This window comes from Argopecten irradians, chromosome 6 (genome assembly GCF_041381155.1).
Source record: "Argopecten irradians isolate NY chromosome 6, Ai_NY, whole genome shotgun sequence".
In the NCBI taxonomy this organism is placed as follows: Eukaryota; Metazoa; Mollusca; class Bivalvia; order Pectinida; family Pectinidae; genus Argopecten; species Argopecten irradians.
The window spans coordinates 39715120-39735213 of NC_091139.1; the positions used below are offsets into that span (position 1 = coordinate 39715120).

The 20094-nt window shown below is 34.8% G+C and overlaps 1 protein-coding gene across 3 annotated transcripts in view; it reads left to right on the plus strand.

Moving 5' to 3' along the window:
• Positions 1-18543, plus strand: part of LOC138325858 (cell death protein 3-like) — a 29498-nt gene extending 10955 nt beyond the window's left edge. For 2 of the 3 annotated variants that reach the window (XM_069271823.1, XM_069271822.1), the window contains exons 2-9: positions 4747-4973; positions 6118-6832; positions 11406-11518; positions 13682-13858; positions 14163-14394; positions 15165-15314; positions 15924-16033; positions 16393-18543. In XM_069271823.1, coding sequence (XP_069127924.1) covers positions 4827-4973; positions 6118-6832; positions 11406-11518; positions 13682-13858; positions 14163-14394; positions 15165-15314; positions 15924-16033; positions 16393-16509 — 1761 coding nt within the window. In that variant the 5' untranslated portion in view covers positions 4747-4826 and the 3' untranslated portion in view covers positions 16510-18543. Of the gene's footprint in view, positions 1-2440; positions 2513-4746; positions 4974-6117; positions 6833-11405; positions 11519-13681; positions 13859-14162; positions 14395-15164; positions 15315-15923; positions 16034-16392 lie in introns of those variants that run through there. The other variant, XM_069271824.1, reaches the window with a different exon arrangement.
• Positions 18544-20094: the final 1551 nt, after the last annotated feature.

A 20094-nucleotide genomic window follows, 5' to 3' on the forward strand; every position in this document is an offset into this window, starting at 1 on the left:
AGCATTTAAAAAAATGAATATAAAATCAACCCGGTAATTTTAAGACGAAAGCTAGTCTCATCACCGACAAATCAAAGCCCCTAAAACCCCATAGCTTGTTCCAATAATAATTTATATACACAAATTAAAAATGAACGTGCCTTTTTTTGCAAAACGATAACTAATAAATCAATAAAACAGGTGATCGTTATATATTGATAATCACACAGATTAAAATAGCTGTCTACGATATAGTTATCAAATATTGCTTTCATTCTGTATCACAACAATGAACGTGTTTTAAAACCAAATTCCAAAACTTCACTAATACGTATCAAACATAAAATCATCAGAATATTTGGCGTGGGTGTATACGCAAGTTGGGTTCAGGTTTGTCGCCCAACAGAAAATATTGCCCCATGGAATAGCGAAAAGTGATTTTCATAATTTTGATACAACAACCATGCTATTTCCCCCGTTGTTAGTTTTGTCTTGTAACAACGGAGTTGTGGCACATAAATTCATAATAGCACATACTTGCTAATGACTAATTTAAAACTTCAAGATACATGAAATCAAGACATTCAATTAAAGAAACTGGCGAAAAATTAAGGCCGCGAATTTGCTCTAACTGTGAGACATTGCTCGAGATAACTCGCGTTTGGACGAACATACATTTTCTTTTGGTATGTAAGAAAAAATTATATACTAGTTATTGAGCCGGGAGCACCTAGTTAATTTGGAGATTACACAGTGTTTAATGGTGTCCTGGTGAATGTGTGATTTGATGTACGTACTTCCCGAAATTCTCTTCAATTTTTGGATTTCGCTGATTTTATAATTTCTACCTTACATTCCTATAATTTATTAGTACCCTGGTGTGGTTTATTACATCACCGTCCAATTAAGATCTGGGGCCATTTAAGGACGGACTCTCTTGTGTGCAAAGTGTGGTCTTTGAATGTCTGTATGTTTTGGGAGGCTGCGGAATATTCGTGTCGTTGTCCCTTGTAATGGTTGAAACTCTAGAAAAAAGGGTCCTCCTGAACGTACTTCTTTTTAGAGATTTTCCGCTGCGCGACGCATTACCTAAAACGTTTAAGCGCGTAATGTTCAAACCTTTAATAATAAAAATTCAATACACAAGGGATTTAACTATTTCAAAAAATGTCTCTTAAAAGAATAAATTGTTTTGTTTAGCAAGACAATTAATTCATTAGTATTTTGAGTTACCCAACAATGTGCCGATGGTGTGAAGCCGGTAATAATATGACGACATTCACAATTATCATTTCTAAATGCAGTCACCTTTAATTATATCGAAAAATTACCATGTTAAGACCGCTTTAAAATCATCAAAATACAAAGTAAAACTCATCTCTAAATAGCCATTCTAAATACTAATATTTTTTTCCCTGGGGAGACCCCCGGACCCCACTAACACCAAAATTCGTGCCTTCGGCACTCGCAAATACATCAAAATGCATAATAAAACTCATCTCACCATTCTAAATCTTATTATTTTTCCCCGGTGGAGACCCCCTGAAATATAAAAGGACCTTTGCTCCCCCACCCATTACGTTTCATCATATATAGTATATATTATGCTTTATAAACATTTGCAACAATAAAGAATTCATGCACTGTAGGCCAAATAAGTTCTCGCTTTATGCATGTTTGGATGGAAACATATATGAAGGGAATCACTTTGTAACAATTAAATATCACTGTAAAAATGTTAAATAAAACCACAACTTGGCTTCATGGTCTGACCGTATGTACTCGTTTTACTGCACTATATACATGTACACAGATGTAAATACACATCTTGATTTTGGCAGTACTATTTATTGGACTAAACCTGTGCATTATAGGTATTGTAATTATCAACTTGATAACTTTTGGTGAGTAATAACTTCTTGGTTCGCCAGTATGAAAATTACGGCATATAATATCCGTTTAAAGATATTTGTGTCAAGATCTCTGGAGGAACTGCAAAAATGTACAAGTTTACCAATCACTTGACCAATAGCTAAAAAAGAGAGGCAAACATGTACAAAAATGTATGTGTCTGATCAACTTGAAAATCAATCATCAACTTATATAATTATATTAAATTATTTCATGAGATTCAGGAGGATTCTGTATTACTAAATATATATTTGGATATAGACTACATATGGTCGCCTAGAACGAGAGATAACGGTATTGTGTTGTCTTCAGATGACATCGTCATATGTCTAGAACGATATAATTTATAACTTTAGATCTACAATAGTAGTCGTTCAGGGTTTTAAAATATGTATTTTACAACCTTAACATATAAATGTCACAGGTTGGATTCAGTATAGTTAATTACACGTACATGCATAAACAACATATACAGTAACCGGTCGGAGAGTGTACGTGCGAGAGCTAGTTTAATCGGTCGTCCCTGTCAATGGTAAGCAAACCGTAAGTTTAGGTAATTCCCCTAAAATTCCCCTTGATGTCACGTGATGTAAATACAGTCGTACGCGGGCACCTGTTGAACGTAAGTTTTTACTCAATGTGGGCGAAATAGGTATTTTCCTGTCGTTGTATTTTTGTGTCGATGCTTTTCGACAATTATAAATCCATGCTGTTCAATTTTGAAGCGGTGGCGAGCACAAATTATATGTAAACACCGAAATACTCCTAATAGATTACGACTCAAGTTAAACATCAACCCATTTTTCGTCATTATTTTTTAGATTTAAAGGCCCACTACCTTTCCGGAGCAAAATTTAAAGGTGTCTTAAAAACATTAATAACATTAGAAAATACATGCCGGTGGCCTAAGATAAGGTTACAACACTAAACATATGCAAGATTTCCTGCGTAATATATGATAACAGTGGAAAGCCAATTTGCTGTTTTGCCGTCTGGCGCAGTGATAGTCAACTACCGCGCGGTATTTAGGACGACGGCGGGAACATAAGACGACCCGCGTTATGGAAATTAACATTTTATTTATTTTAATTAAACTGTTCAGGAGGTGATGATAAATGTAGTACTTATTAACGGTAAGTTGATAACTTTTGCGACTCTACAAAATTATCGATATCGTTTTACTTTCCCATTTTAAAAATTAAACGCCGTTTCGGGAAGGTAGTCGGCCTTTAACAATTTTTAGAACCAGACTAAGACATCCACATTTACTACAATTATAGTAAGTTCGTGTATTTAAACTGAATAATATATACCAATTGTTAATCATTGTATATTTCACTGATTATTTTACAGATAATGTAGATCTAAAATGTAAAAATCTAGACGACTCGTTGTTTGGTTAGTTGATAGATTATTAATTAATGTCCTAGTAACAGCCAGAGTCATGTAAGGATAACACCCAGTGTATGCGCTGTGTGTTCCGTAGGTAGATTGAAAGTACACGTACTCGTGCATGCGTAATTTGGGAGACTGCAGTATACAATCGATATGTATATGTTCGTGTCGTGCCTCTCTGTAATATTGAACTCTTGCCCTTTTATACATGTATATAATGTTATTCCACTGAAGTAGTGACCCCCTCCCGGTAACATACAGATATACATTGTACAATTTGTTTGCTATACACATTGTATCTTTACTACCTGTACATGTACATTGTAGGTGTATAGTTTTTACATGTAGTGGAATTGACATCATTTTTATGAAAGTTTGCTTGTCTCTATTATTCTGTCAATGCAAAAGATTCAAACTGCAAAATTTATGTCAGAAAAAAACCCACTTTCGGGTTTCTATATTCTGGTCATGGCTATGTTTAGAAAAAAACCTCATGACCATTTTCCAGAGACTTACAAGTATGAAAATAAAATCTTGTTAGGATTATATCTTAAAAAACATACAATTTTTAAGAAATCATAGTTGAAAGATTTTTTAAGAAGATATATCAATGTATAGGTGAATATACATGTATAATCTGTACAGGGCACAGTTTCATAAACACTCCTTAACTTTAAGGGATCCTTTAACTTAGAATTCTCTCTAGAAAAACATCACAGAATTTAAGGAAAAAATCTGAAGTTAAGGAGCTTTCTTAACTTCGTTAATGCTTTCCTATAGGGATAGCTAAGTTCAGAGGTGTTAATGAAACTAGCCCCAAGTTGAATATGGTATTCCTTGATGTTACAGGTGAAATCTTTGATGCTGAATAAGTATGGAGCTGTACAATTAGATTACTGTATTCCTTGATGTTACAGGTTAAATGTATGATGCAGAATAAGTATTGAGTTGAACAATTAGATTACTGTATTCCTTGATGTTACAGGTGAAATCTTTGATGCTGAATAAGTATGGAGCTGTACAATTAGATTACTGTATTCCTTGATGTTACAGGTGAAATGTATGATGCAGAATAAGTATCGAGTTGTACAATTAGATTACTGTATTCCTTGATGTTACAGGTGAAATGTATGATGCAGAATAAGTATCGAGTTGTACAATTAGATTACTGTATTCCTTGATGTTACAGGTGAAATGTATGATGCAGAATAAGTATCGAGTTGTACAATTAGATTACTGTATTCCTTGATGTTACAGGTGAAATGTATGATGCAGAATAAGTATCGAGTTGTACAATTAGATTACTGTATTCCTTGATGTTACAGGTGAAATGTATGATGCAGAATAAGTATCGAGTTGTACAATTAGATTACTGTATTCCTTGATGTTACAGGTGAAATCTTTGATGCTGAATAAGTATGGAGTTGTACAATTAGACTACTGTATTCCTTGATGTTACAGGTGAAATCTTTGATGCTGAATAAGTATGGAGCTGTACAATTAGATAACTGTATTCCTTGAAGTTACAAGTGAAATCTTTGATGCTGAAAAGTATGGATGAGTACCATTTGGAGTTACTGAGGAAGTCGCGACCTCTCATTGTTCAGAATCTGGCTGATATAGAAGCTGTTTGTGATCACCTTATTGCTAATGGCATCTTGTCTGAGAGTATGGCTGAGACTATAATGGTAAATAGAACATTAATACCTTTCTGGGATGTACACACATGCATACAATTTCAATGTACAGTTAAACATATCTATAAAGACAAATATAAAATGTACCTGTAGTATCTATAGCAATATAGTTTATATAGGTCAGATTTTGTTGACCTAAAGAAATGATCTGATCAATCTATTGATGGTGACTCAGGTAGACTTAATGTACTTCTGTATAAGGATCCCACTTTTCTTTGTGTTGTTGTTACACGATTTCTGGTCTTTAGATAATCAATTACATTATATTACACAACTAAAATTACATGTGAAAACAATGAAAAGAATGTGTTGTTAGTCATTAATGCATGCAATCTATATCCTCCACTTCTGCTTACCATGGTGACAGAGAGAGATACAGATGTTTGACAATCTTTGCCCTTAAGTTCTAGTTACCATGGTGACTGATAGAGATACAGATGTCTGACAGTCCTTGCCCTTAAGTTCTAGGTACCATGGTGACTGATAGAGATACAGATGTCTGACAGTTGTTGCCCTAAAACTTTAGTTACCATGGTAACTGAGAGAGATACAGATGTCTGACAGGTGACTGATATATATATATAAATATACATAAAAAGAAAACAAAACTATAAAACAGTTTTTTCCTCCCTCAAGGAGGAGGAGGTAGGAAAAAATTGTTTTATAGTTGTGTTTTCTTTTTATGTATATGGAAACCATCACATGGACATGGTTCTTTCTTACTTATATATATATATATTTAACAGTCTTTGCCCTCAAGCTCTGAGAGAGATGACCCCCTATGGGTTGTGGTAGATGTGCACGTGGCTGACAATCTACCACAAACCTCCAACTGTGGCTCGTGGTTGCCAAAAAGTCAAAGACTACCATCAGTATTTTACCTCTGCATGGGCGGTGGTGACTTAGAGTATTGTAACCACTAGCCCTCTATATCCAAACTAAGGAGTTAATATTTCTGACAAACTATCACTAACCCTTGTTAAATTCAAATTGTTTATCATGTTTCAAGGATATCAACAATATATGTAAAACCAAAACTATACATACATGTATATTAAAAAAAATCAAAGCATATTAGACTTGTCTAGTTGAGATTGAATTTTTGGTCAATTCAGATTTTATTTTTTCGTTACAGTCAAAACCTTCTAATGCCAGTAAGACAAGAGAGTTACTAAACCTTATGGTGACACGTGGCCCAAAAGCATTTGATATATTTTATCAAGTATTAGTATCAACAAAAAACCAATTAATTGCCGACATTTTGAAGCCACCTCCTCGATTGCGAGAAGCCTCCTCTTCAAAACTGACCAGAACATTATCCCTTCCCTCTCCTGAATGTGAGCCCGAAGGTTCAGCTTTGCTAAAGTGTGCTACCATTGACAGGAGAGCTAGAAAGTCTTCCCCCTCACGGCAACACAGAATAGACGATGTTAAAACGGAGTATGGTGATTATGATAAAGAGATGTTACAAAACAAACCTACATTAAGCTCAACCGCACAAGTTTCTGAGGACGACAATCATAGTTCAGATATTCTGGTGTCCGGCTCAGATCAACATTTTACCTGTAATCCCTCAGAGGATGAAGTTGGTGACATTCAAAGAGATATAAAAGGCATTCAACAAAATTCTATCTTAAATATTAGTCATTATCCCGAAGACCAGATCAGTGTTCCATCGACCAGTTTAGCAGTTCAGGATCAAATTCATATCTCAGGGGTTCAAACAGAACAAGGGCATCAAGTGCGTGTTGCCAGTAGTGACAGACATAGTCCTGTAGCGGAATCATCCTCTTTGAGTCAGCTGGAGAAGGAGGAGGAGGAGGAGGAGAGAGAGGAGGAAGAACATGAAGGCAAGTGATGTTAAAACATTACAGTCAAACCTGTCTATAAAGACCACCCAAGGGAGGAAGAAAAATGGTCTTTATACACAGGTTAAATTGTGTAAATTGTCTTTATACAGAGGTGGTCGCTAAGGAATGTGTTACTTAGTACTCTAAACCTGACTATATATATGTATTAGGCTAAAAAAAGAGCCTAATAGGTAGTCAGGTTTAGCGGACGAGGTGTTACTGTATATGATAACAATGAAAACACGATGATAAAGGTTTAAGGTTTCTATGTCCTGTCTGTTACACATGTCTGTCCCGTCCCATACTAACTGTCATATTCTGTCCAACTGCAGTACACTGTTTTATTTTTGCGACATACAACATGATTTCGCAAGAGAGCTTAATCACAAATTTAAATGTTTCATGAATAATTGTAATAATGTAATGGTATATGAATGTATGATTGCCAATACGAATCCTTTACCCTGAATTTACGTATGCGATAATATGTCCAAATATAGAAAAAAAAATAAAGAGGTTTATAGCATAATATCTCCAATCAAAATAAAAGTCTGTTGTTTTATGTTAAATGTATGTAATAAAACATGTGTCAAGTGTCATGTTGACCAAGTAAGATTATGAAAGCCCCTATACAAAATCATTAAACTAACAATTCTGTGTATTACACCTTAGGTTTATAAGTTATGTATGCAAAAATAAAAATTGGACAGATGTATTGTCTATTTTACTATACAGTATGTATTGGTGGTCAGAACTACAGAGGCAACCATTTTACAATACCATATTTTGGTGGTCAGAACTACATTGGCAGCCATTTTACTACACAGTGTATTGGTGGTAAGAACTACAGTGACAGCCATTTAACTATACAGTGTATTGGTGGTCAGAACTACAGTGGCATCAATTTTACTATACAGTGTATTGGTGGTCAGAACTACAGTGGCAGCCATTTTACTATACAGTGTATTGGTGGTCAGAACTACAGTTACAGCCATTTTACTATACAGTGTATTGGTGGTCAGAACTACAGTGGTTGCCATTTAACTATACAGTGTATTATTGGTCAGAACTACAGTGGCAGTCATTTTACTATACAGTGTATTAGTGGTCAGAACTACAGTGGCAGCCATTTTACTATACAGTGTATTGGTGGTCAGAACTACAGTGGCAGCCATTTTACTATACAGTGTATTAGTGGTCAGAACTTCAGTGACAGCCATTTTACTATACAGTGTATTAGTGGTCAGAACTACAGTGGCAGCCATTTTACTATACAGTGTATTGGTGGTCAGGATTTCAGTGGCAACCATTTTACTATACAGTGTATTAGTGGTCAGAACTACAGTGGCAGCCATTTTACTATACAGTGTATTGGTGGTCAGGATTTCAGTGGCAGCCATTTTACTATACAGTGTATTATTGGTCAGAACTACAGTGGCAGCCATTTTACTATACAGTGTATTGGTGGTCAGAACTACAGTGGCAGCCATTTTACTATACAGTGTATTGGTGGTCAGAACTACAGTGACAGCCATTTTACTATACAGTGTATTGGTGGTCAGAACTACAGTGGCAGCCATTTTACTATACAGTGTATTGGTGGTCAGAACTACAGTGGTGGCCATTTTACTATACAGTGTATTGGTGGTCAGAACTACAGTGGTGGCCATTTTACTATACAGTGTATTGGTGGTCAGAACTACAGTGGCAGCCATTTTACTATACAGTGTATTAGTGGTCAGAACTACAGTGGCAGCCATTTTACTATACAGTGTATTAGTGGTCAGAACTACATTGGTGGCCATTTTACTACACAGTGTATTGGTGGTCATAACTACAGTGACAGCCATTTTACTATACAGTGTATTGGTGGTCAGAACTACAGTGGTGGCCATTTTACTATACAGTGTATTGGTGGTCAGAACTACAGTAGCAGCCATTTTACTATACAGTGTATTGGTGGTCAGAACTACAGTGGCAGCCATTTTACTATACAGTGTATTGGTGGTCAGGATTTCAGTGGCAGCCATTTTACTATACAGTGTATTAGTGGTCAGAACTACAGTGGCAGCCATTTTACTATACAGTGTATTGGTGGTCAGAACTACAGTGTCAGCCATTTTACTATACAGTGTTTTGGTGGTCAGAACTACAGTGTCAGCCATTTTACTATACAGTATATAAGTGGTCAGAACTACAGTAGTGGCCATTTTACTATACAGTGTATTAGTGGTCAGAACTACAGTGACAGCCATTTTACTATCCAGTGTATTATTGGTCAGAACTACAGTGGCATCCATTTTACTATGCAGTGTATTAGTGGTCAGAACTACAGTGACAGCCATTTTACTATACAGTGTTTTGGTGGTCAGAACTACAGTGGTGGCCATTTTACTATACAGTATATAAGTGGTCAGAACTACAGTAGTGGCCATTTTACTATACAGTGTATTGGTGGTCAGAACTACAGTGGCAGCCATTTTACTATACAGTGTATTATTGGTCAGAACTACAGTGGCAGCCATTTTACTATACAGTGTATTAGTGGTCAGAACTACAGTGACAGCCATTTTACTATACAGTGTATTGGTGGTCAGAACTATAGTGACAGCCATTTTACTATACAGTGTATTGGTGGTCAGAACTACAGTGACAGCCATTTTACTATACAGTGTATTGGTGGTCAGAACTACAGTGACAGCCATTTTACTACACAGTGTATTGGTGGTCAGGACTATAGTGACAGCCATTTTACTATACAGTGTATTAGTGGTCAGAACTACAGTGACAGCCATTTGACTATACAGTGTATTATTGGTCAGAACTACAGTGACAGCCATTTTACTATACAGTGTATTGGTGGTCAGAACTACAGTGGTGGCCATTTTACTATACAGTGTATTGGTGGTCAGAACTACAGTGGCAGCCATTTTACTATACAGTGTATTGGTGGTCAGAACTACAGTGACAGCCATTTTACTATACAGTGTATTGGTGGTCAGAACTATAGTGACGGCCATTTTACTATACAGTGTATTGGTGGTTAGAACTACAGTGACAGCCATTTTACTATACAGTGTATTATTGGTCAGAACTACAGTTGCAGCCATTTTACTATACAGTGTATTAGTGGTCAGAACTACAGTGGCAGTCATTTTACTATACAGTGTTTTGGTGGTCAGAACTACAGTGGTGGCCATTTTACTATACAGTGTATTGGTGGTCAGAACTACAGTAGCAGCCATTTTACTATGCAGTGTATTGGTGGTCAGAACTACAGTGGCAGCCATTTTACTATACAGTGTATTGGTGGTCAGGATTTCAGTGGCAGCCATTTTACTATACAGTGTATTATTGGTCAGAACTACAGTGACAGCCATTTTACTATACAGTGTATTGGTGGTCAGAACTACAGTGACAGCCATTTTACTATACAGTGTTTTGGTGGTCAGAACTACAGTGGTGGCCATTTTACTATACAGTATATAAGTGGTCAGAACTACAGTAGTGGCCATTTTACTATACAGTGTATTGGTGGTCAGAACTACAGTGGCAGCCATTTTACTATACAGTGTATTAGTGGTCAGAACTACAGTGGCAGCCATTTTACTATACAGTGTATTAGTGGTCAGAACTACAGTGACAGCCATTTTACTATGCAGTATTATTGGTCAGAACTACAGTGGCATCAATTTTACTATGCATTGTATTAGTGGTCAGAACTACAGTGACAGCCATTTTACTATACAGTGTTTTTGTGGTCAGAACTACAGTAGTGGCCATTTTACTATACAGTGTATTGGTGGTCAGAACTACAGTGACAGCCATTTTACTATACAGTGTATTGGTGGTCAGAACTACAGTGGCAGCCATTTTACTATACAGTGTATTAGTGGTCAGAACTACAGTGACAGCCATTTTACTATACAGTGTATTGGTGGTCAGAACTACAGTGACAGCCATTTTACTATACAGTGTATTGGTGGTCAGAACTACAGTGACAGCCATTTTACTATACAGTGTATTGGTGGTCAGAACTACAGTGGCAGCCATTTTACTATACAGTGTATTAGTGGTCAGAACTACAGTGGCAGCCATTTTACTATACAGTGTATTAGTGGTCAGAACTACAGTGACAGCCATTTTACTATACAGTGTATTGGTGGTCAGAACTACAGTGACAGCCATTTTACTATACAGTGTATTGGTGGTCAGAACTACAGTGACAGCCATTTTACTATACAGTGTATTATTGGTCAGAACTACAGTGGCAACCATTTTACTATACAGTGTATTAGTGGTCAGAACTACAGTGACAGTCATTTTACTATACAGTGTATTAGTGGTCAGAACTACAGTGACAGCCATTTTACTATACAGTGTATTGGTGGTCAGAACTACAGTGACAGCCATTTTACTATACAGTGTATTGGTGGTCAGGACTATAGTGACGGCCATTTTACTATACAATGTATTGGTGGTCAGAACTACAGTGACAGTCATTTTACTATACAGTGTATTAGTGGTCAGAGCTACAGTGGCAGCCATTTTACTATAAATATTTTTACTTCAGGACTAAGCTGGCCAAGAACAAGAAAACAATCACGACCTCTGAATCATTTAACTATTCACATACCTAGCAGAGAGCAACTACAACAGATGTGTATGGAGATCACAGATAATAAGGTAAAATTTTATCATCAGTATACTGCTGGTCTGATGTGGATAGGGTCAGGAACCTTCAACTTTAGGTGGAAAGGTTGTTTACAAAACTTGAGTTATGTTAATTTCATTAACATTCTATTATACAACGCTTTAATTAAAAGTGTATTCTGTTGATGCTATAAACATCCTATTCCTTCTACTGAAGGTATATTCTGTTGTTCCGATAAACATCCTGTTCCTTCAATTGAAGGTATATTCTGTTGTTCCGATAAACATCCTATTCCTTCTATTGAAGGTATATTCTGTTGTTCCGATAAACATCCTATTCCTTCTATTGAAGGTGTATTCTGTTGTTCCGATAAACATCCTGTTCCTTCTATTGAAGGTATATTCTGTTGTTCCGATAAACATCCTATTCCTTCTATTGAAGGTATATTCTGTTGATGCTATAAACATCCTGTTCCTTCTATTGAAGGTATATTCTGTTGTTCCGATAAACATCCTGTTCCTTCTATTGAAGGTATATTCTGTTGTTCTGATAAACATCCTGTTCCTTCTATTGAAGGTATATTCTGTTGTTCTGATAAACATCCTATTCCTTCTATTGAAGGTGTATTCTGTTGTTCCGATAAACATCCTGTTCCTTCTATTGAAGGTATATTCTGTTGTTCCGATAAACATCATGTTCCTTCTATTGAAGGTATATTCTGTTGTTCCGATAAACATCCTATTCCTTCTATTGAAGGTATATTCTGTTGTTCCAATAAACATCCTGTTCCTTCTATTGAAGGTATATTCTGTTGTTCCGATAAACATCCTGTTCCTTCTATTGAAGGTATATTCTGTTGTTCTGATAAACATCCTGTTCCTTCTATTGAAGGTATATTTCTGTTGTTCTGATAAACATCCTATTCCTTCTATTGAAGGTATATTCTGTTGTTCCGATAAACATCCTATTCCTTCTATTGAAGGTATATTCTGTTGTTCCGATAAACATCCTATTCCTTCTATTGAAGGTATATTCTGTTGTTCTGATAAACATCCTGTTCCTTCTATTGAAGGTATATTCTGTTGTTCCGATAAACATACTATTCCTTCTATTGAAGGTATATTCTGTTGTTCCGATAAACATCCTGTTCCTTCTATTGAAGGTATATTCTGTTGTTCTGATAAACATCCTGTTCCTTCTATTGAAGGTATATTCTGTTGTTCCGATAAACATACTATTCCTTCTATTGAAGGTATATTCTGTTGTTCTGATAAACATCCTGTTCCTTCTATTGAAGGTATATTCTGTTGTTCTGATAAACATCCTGTTCCTTCTATTGAAGGTATATTCTGTTGTTCCGATAAACATACTATTCCTTCTATTGAAGGTATATTCTGTTGTTCCGATAAGCATCCTGTTCCTTCTATTGAAGGTATATTCTGTTGTTCTGATAAACATCCTGTTCCTTCTATTGAAGGTATATTCTGTTGTTCTGATAAACATCCTGTTCCTTCTATTGAAGGTATATTCTGTTGTTCCGATAAACATACTATTCCTTCTATTGAAGGTATATTCTGTTGTTCCGATAAACATCCTGTTCCTTCTATTGAAGGTATATTCTGTTGTTCCGATAAACATCCTATTCCTTCTATTGAAGGTATATTCTGTTGTTCCGATAAACATCCTATTCCTTCTATTGAAGGTATATTCTGTTGTTCTGATAAACATCCTGTTCCTTCTATTGAAGGTATATTCTGTTGTTCCGATAAACATCCTATTCCTTCTATTGAAGGTATATTCTTTTAATCCTATTAACATCCTATCCTATTGAAGATGTATTCTGTTAATCTGATAAGCATCCTATTCCTTCTATTGAAGGTGTATTCTATTGATCTTATAAACATCCCATTCCTTTTGTTAAATGTGTACTCTGTAAATCCTATAAACATTCTATTTCTTCCATTGAAGGTGTATTCTGTTAATCCTATAAACATCCTTTTCCTTCTGTTGAATGTATATTCTTTTCATTCTATAAACATCATATCATTTTTATTGAAGATGTATTCTTTTCATATTATTAACATCGTATTCCTTCTATTGAATGTGTATTCTTTTAATTTGATAAATGTCCTATTCCTTAACTTGTATTGAAGGTGTCTAGTGATCTCATTAACATCCTTTTCCTTTTGTTGAAGGTGTACTCTGTTAATCCTAACTCCCAGAGAAGACTTGTCATCGTCAATAATACCGTGTTTATGCCCAGTACTGGATTACCACCTAGACCCACTGGGGATATGGATGCCACCACTCTCGATCTTCTCTTCAAAAAAATGAATTATACAACTAAGGTCTATAATAACTGTTCTTGTAAGGTAAATATGTCTATGCTTTATCCAATCTTTAAAATGATATTAATTACAAATCTTATATGTTATAACACTTATCCATGTATTAATCACTATAAAATATCCATGTACAGAGGTTTCTTTGCAAAAATGCGAAAGTCACCTTGTCAGACGGTCAAATACCTGGATTTTCATAAGATTTTTGTCCTTTGCTTTAGATTGTCAAGATTAATGTCACTATTAATAAAAGTAGAACATTTCTTTACTTAAGACTAATCAATAAAGTTTGAACTGGTCAAGCACATATCTATAAAAATGTTTTATATTACAGAAAATGATAGATGTTCTCAGCAAGGAAAGAAGCCTATTGAACGAACTCCTAGATAACATGGACAGATTCATTCTGGTAGTTCTATCCCATGGTAAAGGGGAGAAGGTTTACGGAACTGATGGCAGTACAATTGACATACAGGAGATCACTCAACTTTTCGATAATCAACACTGCCCAGCACTAATAGGGAAACCAAAGCTGTTTTTTATTGAAGCCTGCCCTGGACAACAAGGTTTGCATATTTCATATGATTTCGACATATATTTGGATAGTGATTAAGGCTACCTACCCAAGAAAAACTGTTAGTCTTAAAAAGTTTTTGGAAGATATTCTTTGGAAGATCTGTTTGCTCCTACTGTTCAATAGATGTGTAACAAGAGAGGAGAAAAAATTGCAGCCAGACGGATGATTGACCCAGTCCAATCCCGTTTCAGATGGAATATGATACATTCCTCAGTAGTCCTAATTAATGTAGAATTTTTGTCCTCAGATCTGGTCCTTAAAAGTTGCTAAGTTCAAGCAGATATCTGAGCACATATATTATATATATTTGCACTATGCAATTACTATATATATACAGTCAAACATGTCTACATAGACCACAGAAGAGACTAATGGTCAAGCTAACTTTATACAAAGGTCCAATTGTGTTGAAATTAACCAAGCCTAAGAAAGTGGTCTTATTTAGCAGGTGGTCACTAAAGCAGGTTGATTGTACATTTACGGTGTTACTTAAATTAGCATGCAACTGGTCATCTATAACAGGTTAAATGACTTATTCTCGATTTCGGTAATAAAAGGCAAGCAAAAAATTGAAGATCAAATAGGTGTTTTTCTATGTACCAGTAACTGTCTTGACAACACTTATAGATACAGTGTATGTCACAGCTATATAAAACATGTGGAAAGCAATCATAAAATATCACAGTTAAACCCGGGCATTTGACTTAATTAACAAGTATTTATACTGTAATGCATTACATTTCTTTTTTTATTCTACAGACAAACCACAAGAAATTTCAGACTCTGATTGGGAACATGTAGATTATGATAGTCTGTCAATGAGCATGCTTAATAGCTTTGTTTCCATGGAAACAGACGATGGGAGAACCGAGTCCACGGACATGTTTGTTGCCAAGGCAACAACACAGTGTAAGTGAAATTCTTTACACAAATGACAGGTCACATTGTTCATAACAAGATAGGATCAGTCTCGATTCCATCTGATTCAATTGCATATATTTAATCCTTCAACATAAATTTCTGTCCAAAATACTCTCAAGGATGACCCTGATGTACACTATAGTGTCATCCAAGAGTATCTATGGCTAAGTGGCTAAGGTGTTCCAACATATTAACACTAAGCACTCTATGACCTTTGAGTTGGAATCCCATGTGGGGCAGTTGCCAGGTATTGACCACATGTACTTTGTTGTTTTTTTTCTCTGGGAACTCTGGTTTTCCTCCATCTCCTTAATCTGGTAGGTCTTTATGATAATTGCTGTTAGCAGGGTGTAAGACATAGCAAATATACATAGCTTCATACATCATAAAATTCTTTGTGTTCTGAAATATAGTATATTTACTGTGACTAGATGTTCAGAATGAAGTTTATTTTTCATTGATACAGTATGGAAACAATAAATGCTTGAAAACTTGAGTGTTGTATTGATGGGGCGCTCAACAGGATCAATTAAATTTAGACTGTTGACAGAATCATAGCACATTTGTAACTTACTAAGTACTAGATTGTCTTTACAGGTAATGCTACGTTCCAGGGAAGGCATTTTGGGTCACAGTTTATTCAAGCTCTCATTCATGTGATAAAAGAATATTCATATACGGATGACGTGATAACCCTAATGAGTAAGGTAAGAACTTATGTAATTAAATCTTAATACTTAAATATGAAAGTCAGTGAAAATAGATAAAATGTCTTAATTAAATGTATATATCACAGTTTACACTCACTTCTGAAAAGTTTACTTGATCACATTGTCACGAAATGGTGGTATAATATCTGCCATACAGGTATCCCTATGACTATATTATTGTTTTACTAAGTATATCCAGAAACACTTACAAGCATTTAATAAAAGTATCTATTTCCTTTGATTTTTCCCCCTTCACATGATTGCTATGTATATATTGTACAAATTGAATTTCCTAAATCATAGTGAAGTATTAATCCTAAGCATACATCTAACTCGTTGTCTTTATCTGTTTGTAGATGAATGAGTTGGTGAGGAGACCTGGTGATCGACCCTTGGTAGAATATTCTGATTCTCTCTCCAAGAAGTTTTATTTCTTTATTGATTCTGTCCACTCATTAACAATGACAGTATAAAATGATAACCACAACTTTTGTTTTTATTTTATTTATGGTCCCCACTGGCCTGAAGAGTGACATAACAATAGGAGAAATAAGATTAATTATATGTAATTCTCCTTTCTCTGTAGAAATTAAAGCAGTGTTTACAATATTTAGGTGAGTCATTAAGGCCCTCTGGGCCTCTTGTTTTCCACAAGTTAAAGTGTAATACATTTCAGCCATGATTTGTGTTGATTTACAGTAATTTTGTGCTGGTCTTGGACTACAGATGACTTTGCAAAAGTATTGCTCTTACATTGCCTGAAATTAATTGTCACTGCCCTGATGCAAGGTCAAATGTGACAATCTCAAGGTCACTGAGCCAACTTAATTTCCTCTTCATCGAGATCAAAGTTAAAGTTTTGCCACCTAATTTTGATCATCTGACCTTATGTAAAAAGATTGCTAATATCCAAGTCAAATGAAGGTAGACATTTTGTACTGTAAGCTTGCATATTTTAGTGGTGGTCATATTTTAGAATGTTATAGTCTCACTAGTAGTTTGGTGCTAAATAGTTAGGATTGTGCTATGCAACAGAGCATGTGATGTTATATGAATTTTATCACTGCCTCCACTAGGGATCAAACCCTGGACCTCTGGCTAATCAATCTGAAACTCAACCTATCAAGCCTATAAAGAGTTATCTCTTTCTGAGAGGTATACCAGGTATATTGTGGCAAGTATTCACCAGAGTTACATATTCTCTAAGTGTTTGAACATTAAAAATTATTTAAAACTATTTTGCCATATTTTTTTTATATTTTTTTTGATTACCAATTTGACATTTTGCTGCCTTGAATGTAAATTCTGCCAACAATTTCCAGCAATTACCCTCGCTTTTTATTTCATGTCTGTCTGGCAGATTTTAGTAAGTTGAATTGCTTTAGCTGAACTTGAACCCAATCATGCTTGCCAACGTTTGAAAATTCTCATGAGGGAGAAAGTGCACAAACTGAAAACACTGTATGTGTGATACAACTTTAGCATTAAATCAAAGGGAGATCTATTTTGATAAGAGCAAAAGTAATAGTGAAACAGTAGTGTAGGAGTTTGTGCAGGTAGGAGACAGCATTAATATGAGATGATGTGTTACAAGATGATTCATTTAATTGTGTTTGCTGTATATCATTTATAGCAGTGTAGCTGTAAAGGAGAATGTGTGATTTCATTATTGTACTAATGTGTTAAAGTTATTTGCCGTAACTGGATGAAAATTTTGGCACATTATTTTTTCTTCATTAATCTATTGAAAACCATAAGGTTTGATGAATTAAGCCATGAAAATCATTCAAATGGCTTCAGATACCTTATAAACATCAGTTGAAACACAGAAATTATGTTCTGTAAAATTGTTGATTTTATGCCTTATGTATGTTTAGATGGAAATTTTATGCAGAAATCACTTAACAATTACTAATAGCACTGTAAAAATGTCTAATAAAATTGTAGACTATAATTTGGCTTCATGGTCTGACCGTAGGCACTTATTTGCTTCACTATACATATAAGGAATTTTTTGCAGTACTGCTAAAAATCATTTTCTGCTCTTATTTCTATCTGTAAAATTAAAACCAGTACATGTACATTGTAAGTACTGTAAATTACAAAATGTTAGTAACTTATGGTGATGAATGACATATTAAAAGCTTAACTCTTGATTCGTGAGTATGAAAAATATGGCACATATAACTTTAAAAGATTGCCTGTGTGCTAGGATTTATTTTCACTAAAATAAGTTTAATGTTTAAAGTATATTGAGTGTTGAAATATGCTGTGAGTTCATATATGATGAAGAATTGTGAAAGATATGTGGGAATTTGTATTTGTCAATGTATACCCGGTAATAGAGCTAAAAGTAAGCATGTATTTTCATGTTTTAGGCAGCAGTGAATTTTAAAGTATCATTTTACCCTTGATAGTTTTGTGACACATTTTTTATGATATTGTATGATTATTGTGTCGTCATGTGTAATCAAATAAACAAATCATGAGTGTGGACAAATATGTCACTTAGAGTCTGCGTTATTTCTAAGTTTTTATACATGTGTTATGTATTTTATCATAAGCTAGGACACTATTATTTTATATATCTATATTAGTGTATATAGAATAGGTTGCAAATATACGTCAATTAATATGCAATATTTAAGCTCGACTGCCTTCAGTCAGATAGGTGAGCTAACAAAAAAGTCAACATGCGGTTTTCTTGAATTTTGATAGAACTATGTATGGTTTGGGAACTATTTTTAAAACTAAATCTTAAGAAATTAAGATTTGGTATTTGAAATGTTAAACACAACCCTGATTCAATTATAAAAGATGCAGTTGCCATGGTAACCATCCAAAATGTACACGAATTAGAATGAATTTGAAAATGTGGTCATTTTTTTCTAAAAATTGTCTTATAAGAAAAAATTAAAGTGCAATCTTAAAGATGCTACACCACCCGCACATCGTATGTGTTTTCTGTTTAAAACAGGAGCAGACGAGTTAGCATTTTTCTTAAGTAACCAAATTAAGTTACTAACTTGACACCAATACCATCATTGAAATAATAGCTGCTTCTTTTATGTCAATATAAAATAATTAATTGCATTCTGGATAAAAGCCATGACACTATATCCTACATTAAATAAGGTACTGGTTATGTTGCATAGACAACCAAAATAAAAAAATGATTTTATATGTATTTTTGTGTTGATTGGACTAATATACATGTATACACTATTGAACATTAATTATTGTCAAAATGAAAAATACTTTGTCAGTGGTAAAGCATCTTTAATTCAATAGAACAAAACTACCAACTTTGGAAAACAGAAAAGCTGAGTACCATCTTTTAAATGTCTCGAGCCTCATTTATCTGCACATTTTAATTTTAAACTAGAACTGTCGCCAGAGTGGACGAGACCCCTGCTGCACAAATTTAGTAATAACTCCATTAATAGGGGACATTGCAAAACCCTATATAGTTTAATCAACTCCCCTTTATGGCAGGGTTCTGTGTACCAAATTTTATCAAATCTGTCAAGTAGTTTAGGAGAAGTTTGCATGACAAAGTTGTGTCTACAGACAGACGAACTGAAGGACAGACAGACAACCTGATTCTGATTCCAGTATACCCCATAACTATGTTGTGTGGGGGGTGGGGATGGGGTTAAAAATAACAATAAATGTACATGTAAAAATAAATGCATATAGGATGCTTTCCTCCTCCTCCTTAAGAAACATTTGACACCATAGTGCAATGACAGATGACAATGAGAGCTTTCTCTGATTTTCCTTTCATTCCCTCTTCCTACACACAGTTTAAAATGCTGCAAGAAACTTCAATTGTCAAAGTCCATGATGTCTGCCAATTGGCACCATTATGCAATATTCACTACTGTGTATCTATTGAGGATTATGGCATATGAAACTTGAGAAAGATCTCTCTCCATAACTTTGAGAAAGTGCAATAAAAAACATTTATGGATGCATGGATGGACTAGAAATAAAAGTTAACTTGATTATATAGCCAGCCATGATTATCTGATCATAAACAACCTAAAGTTTGTGTC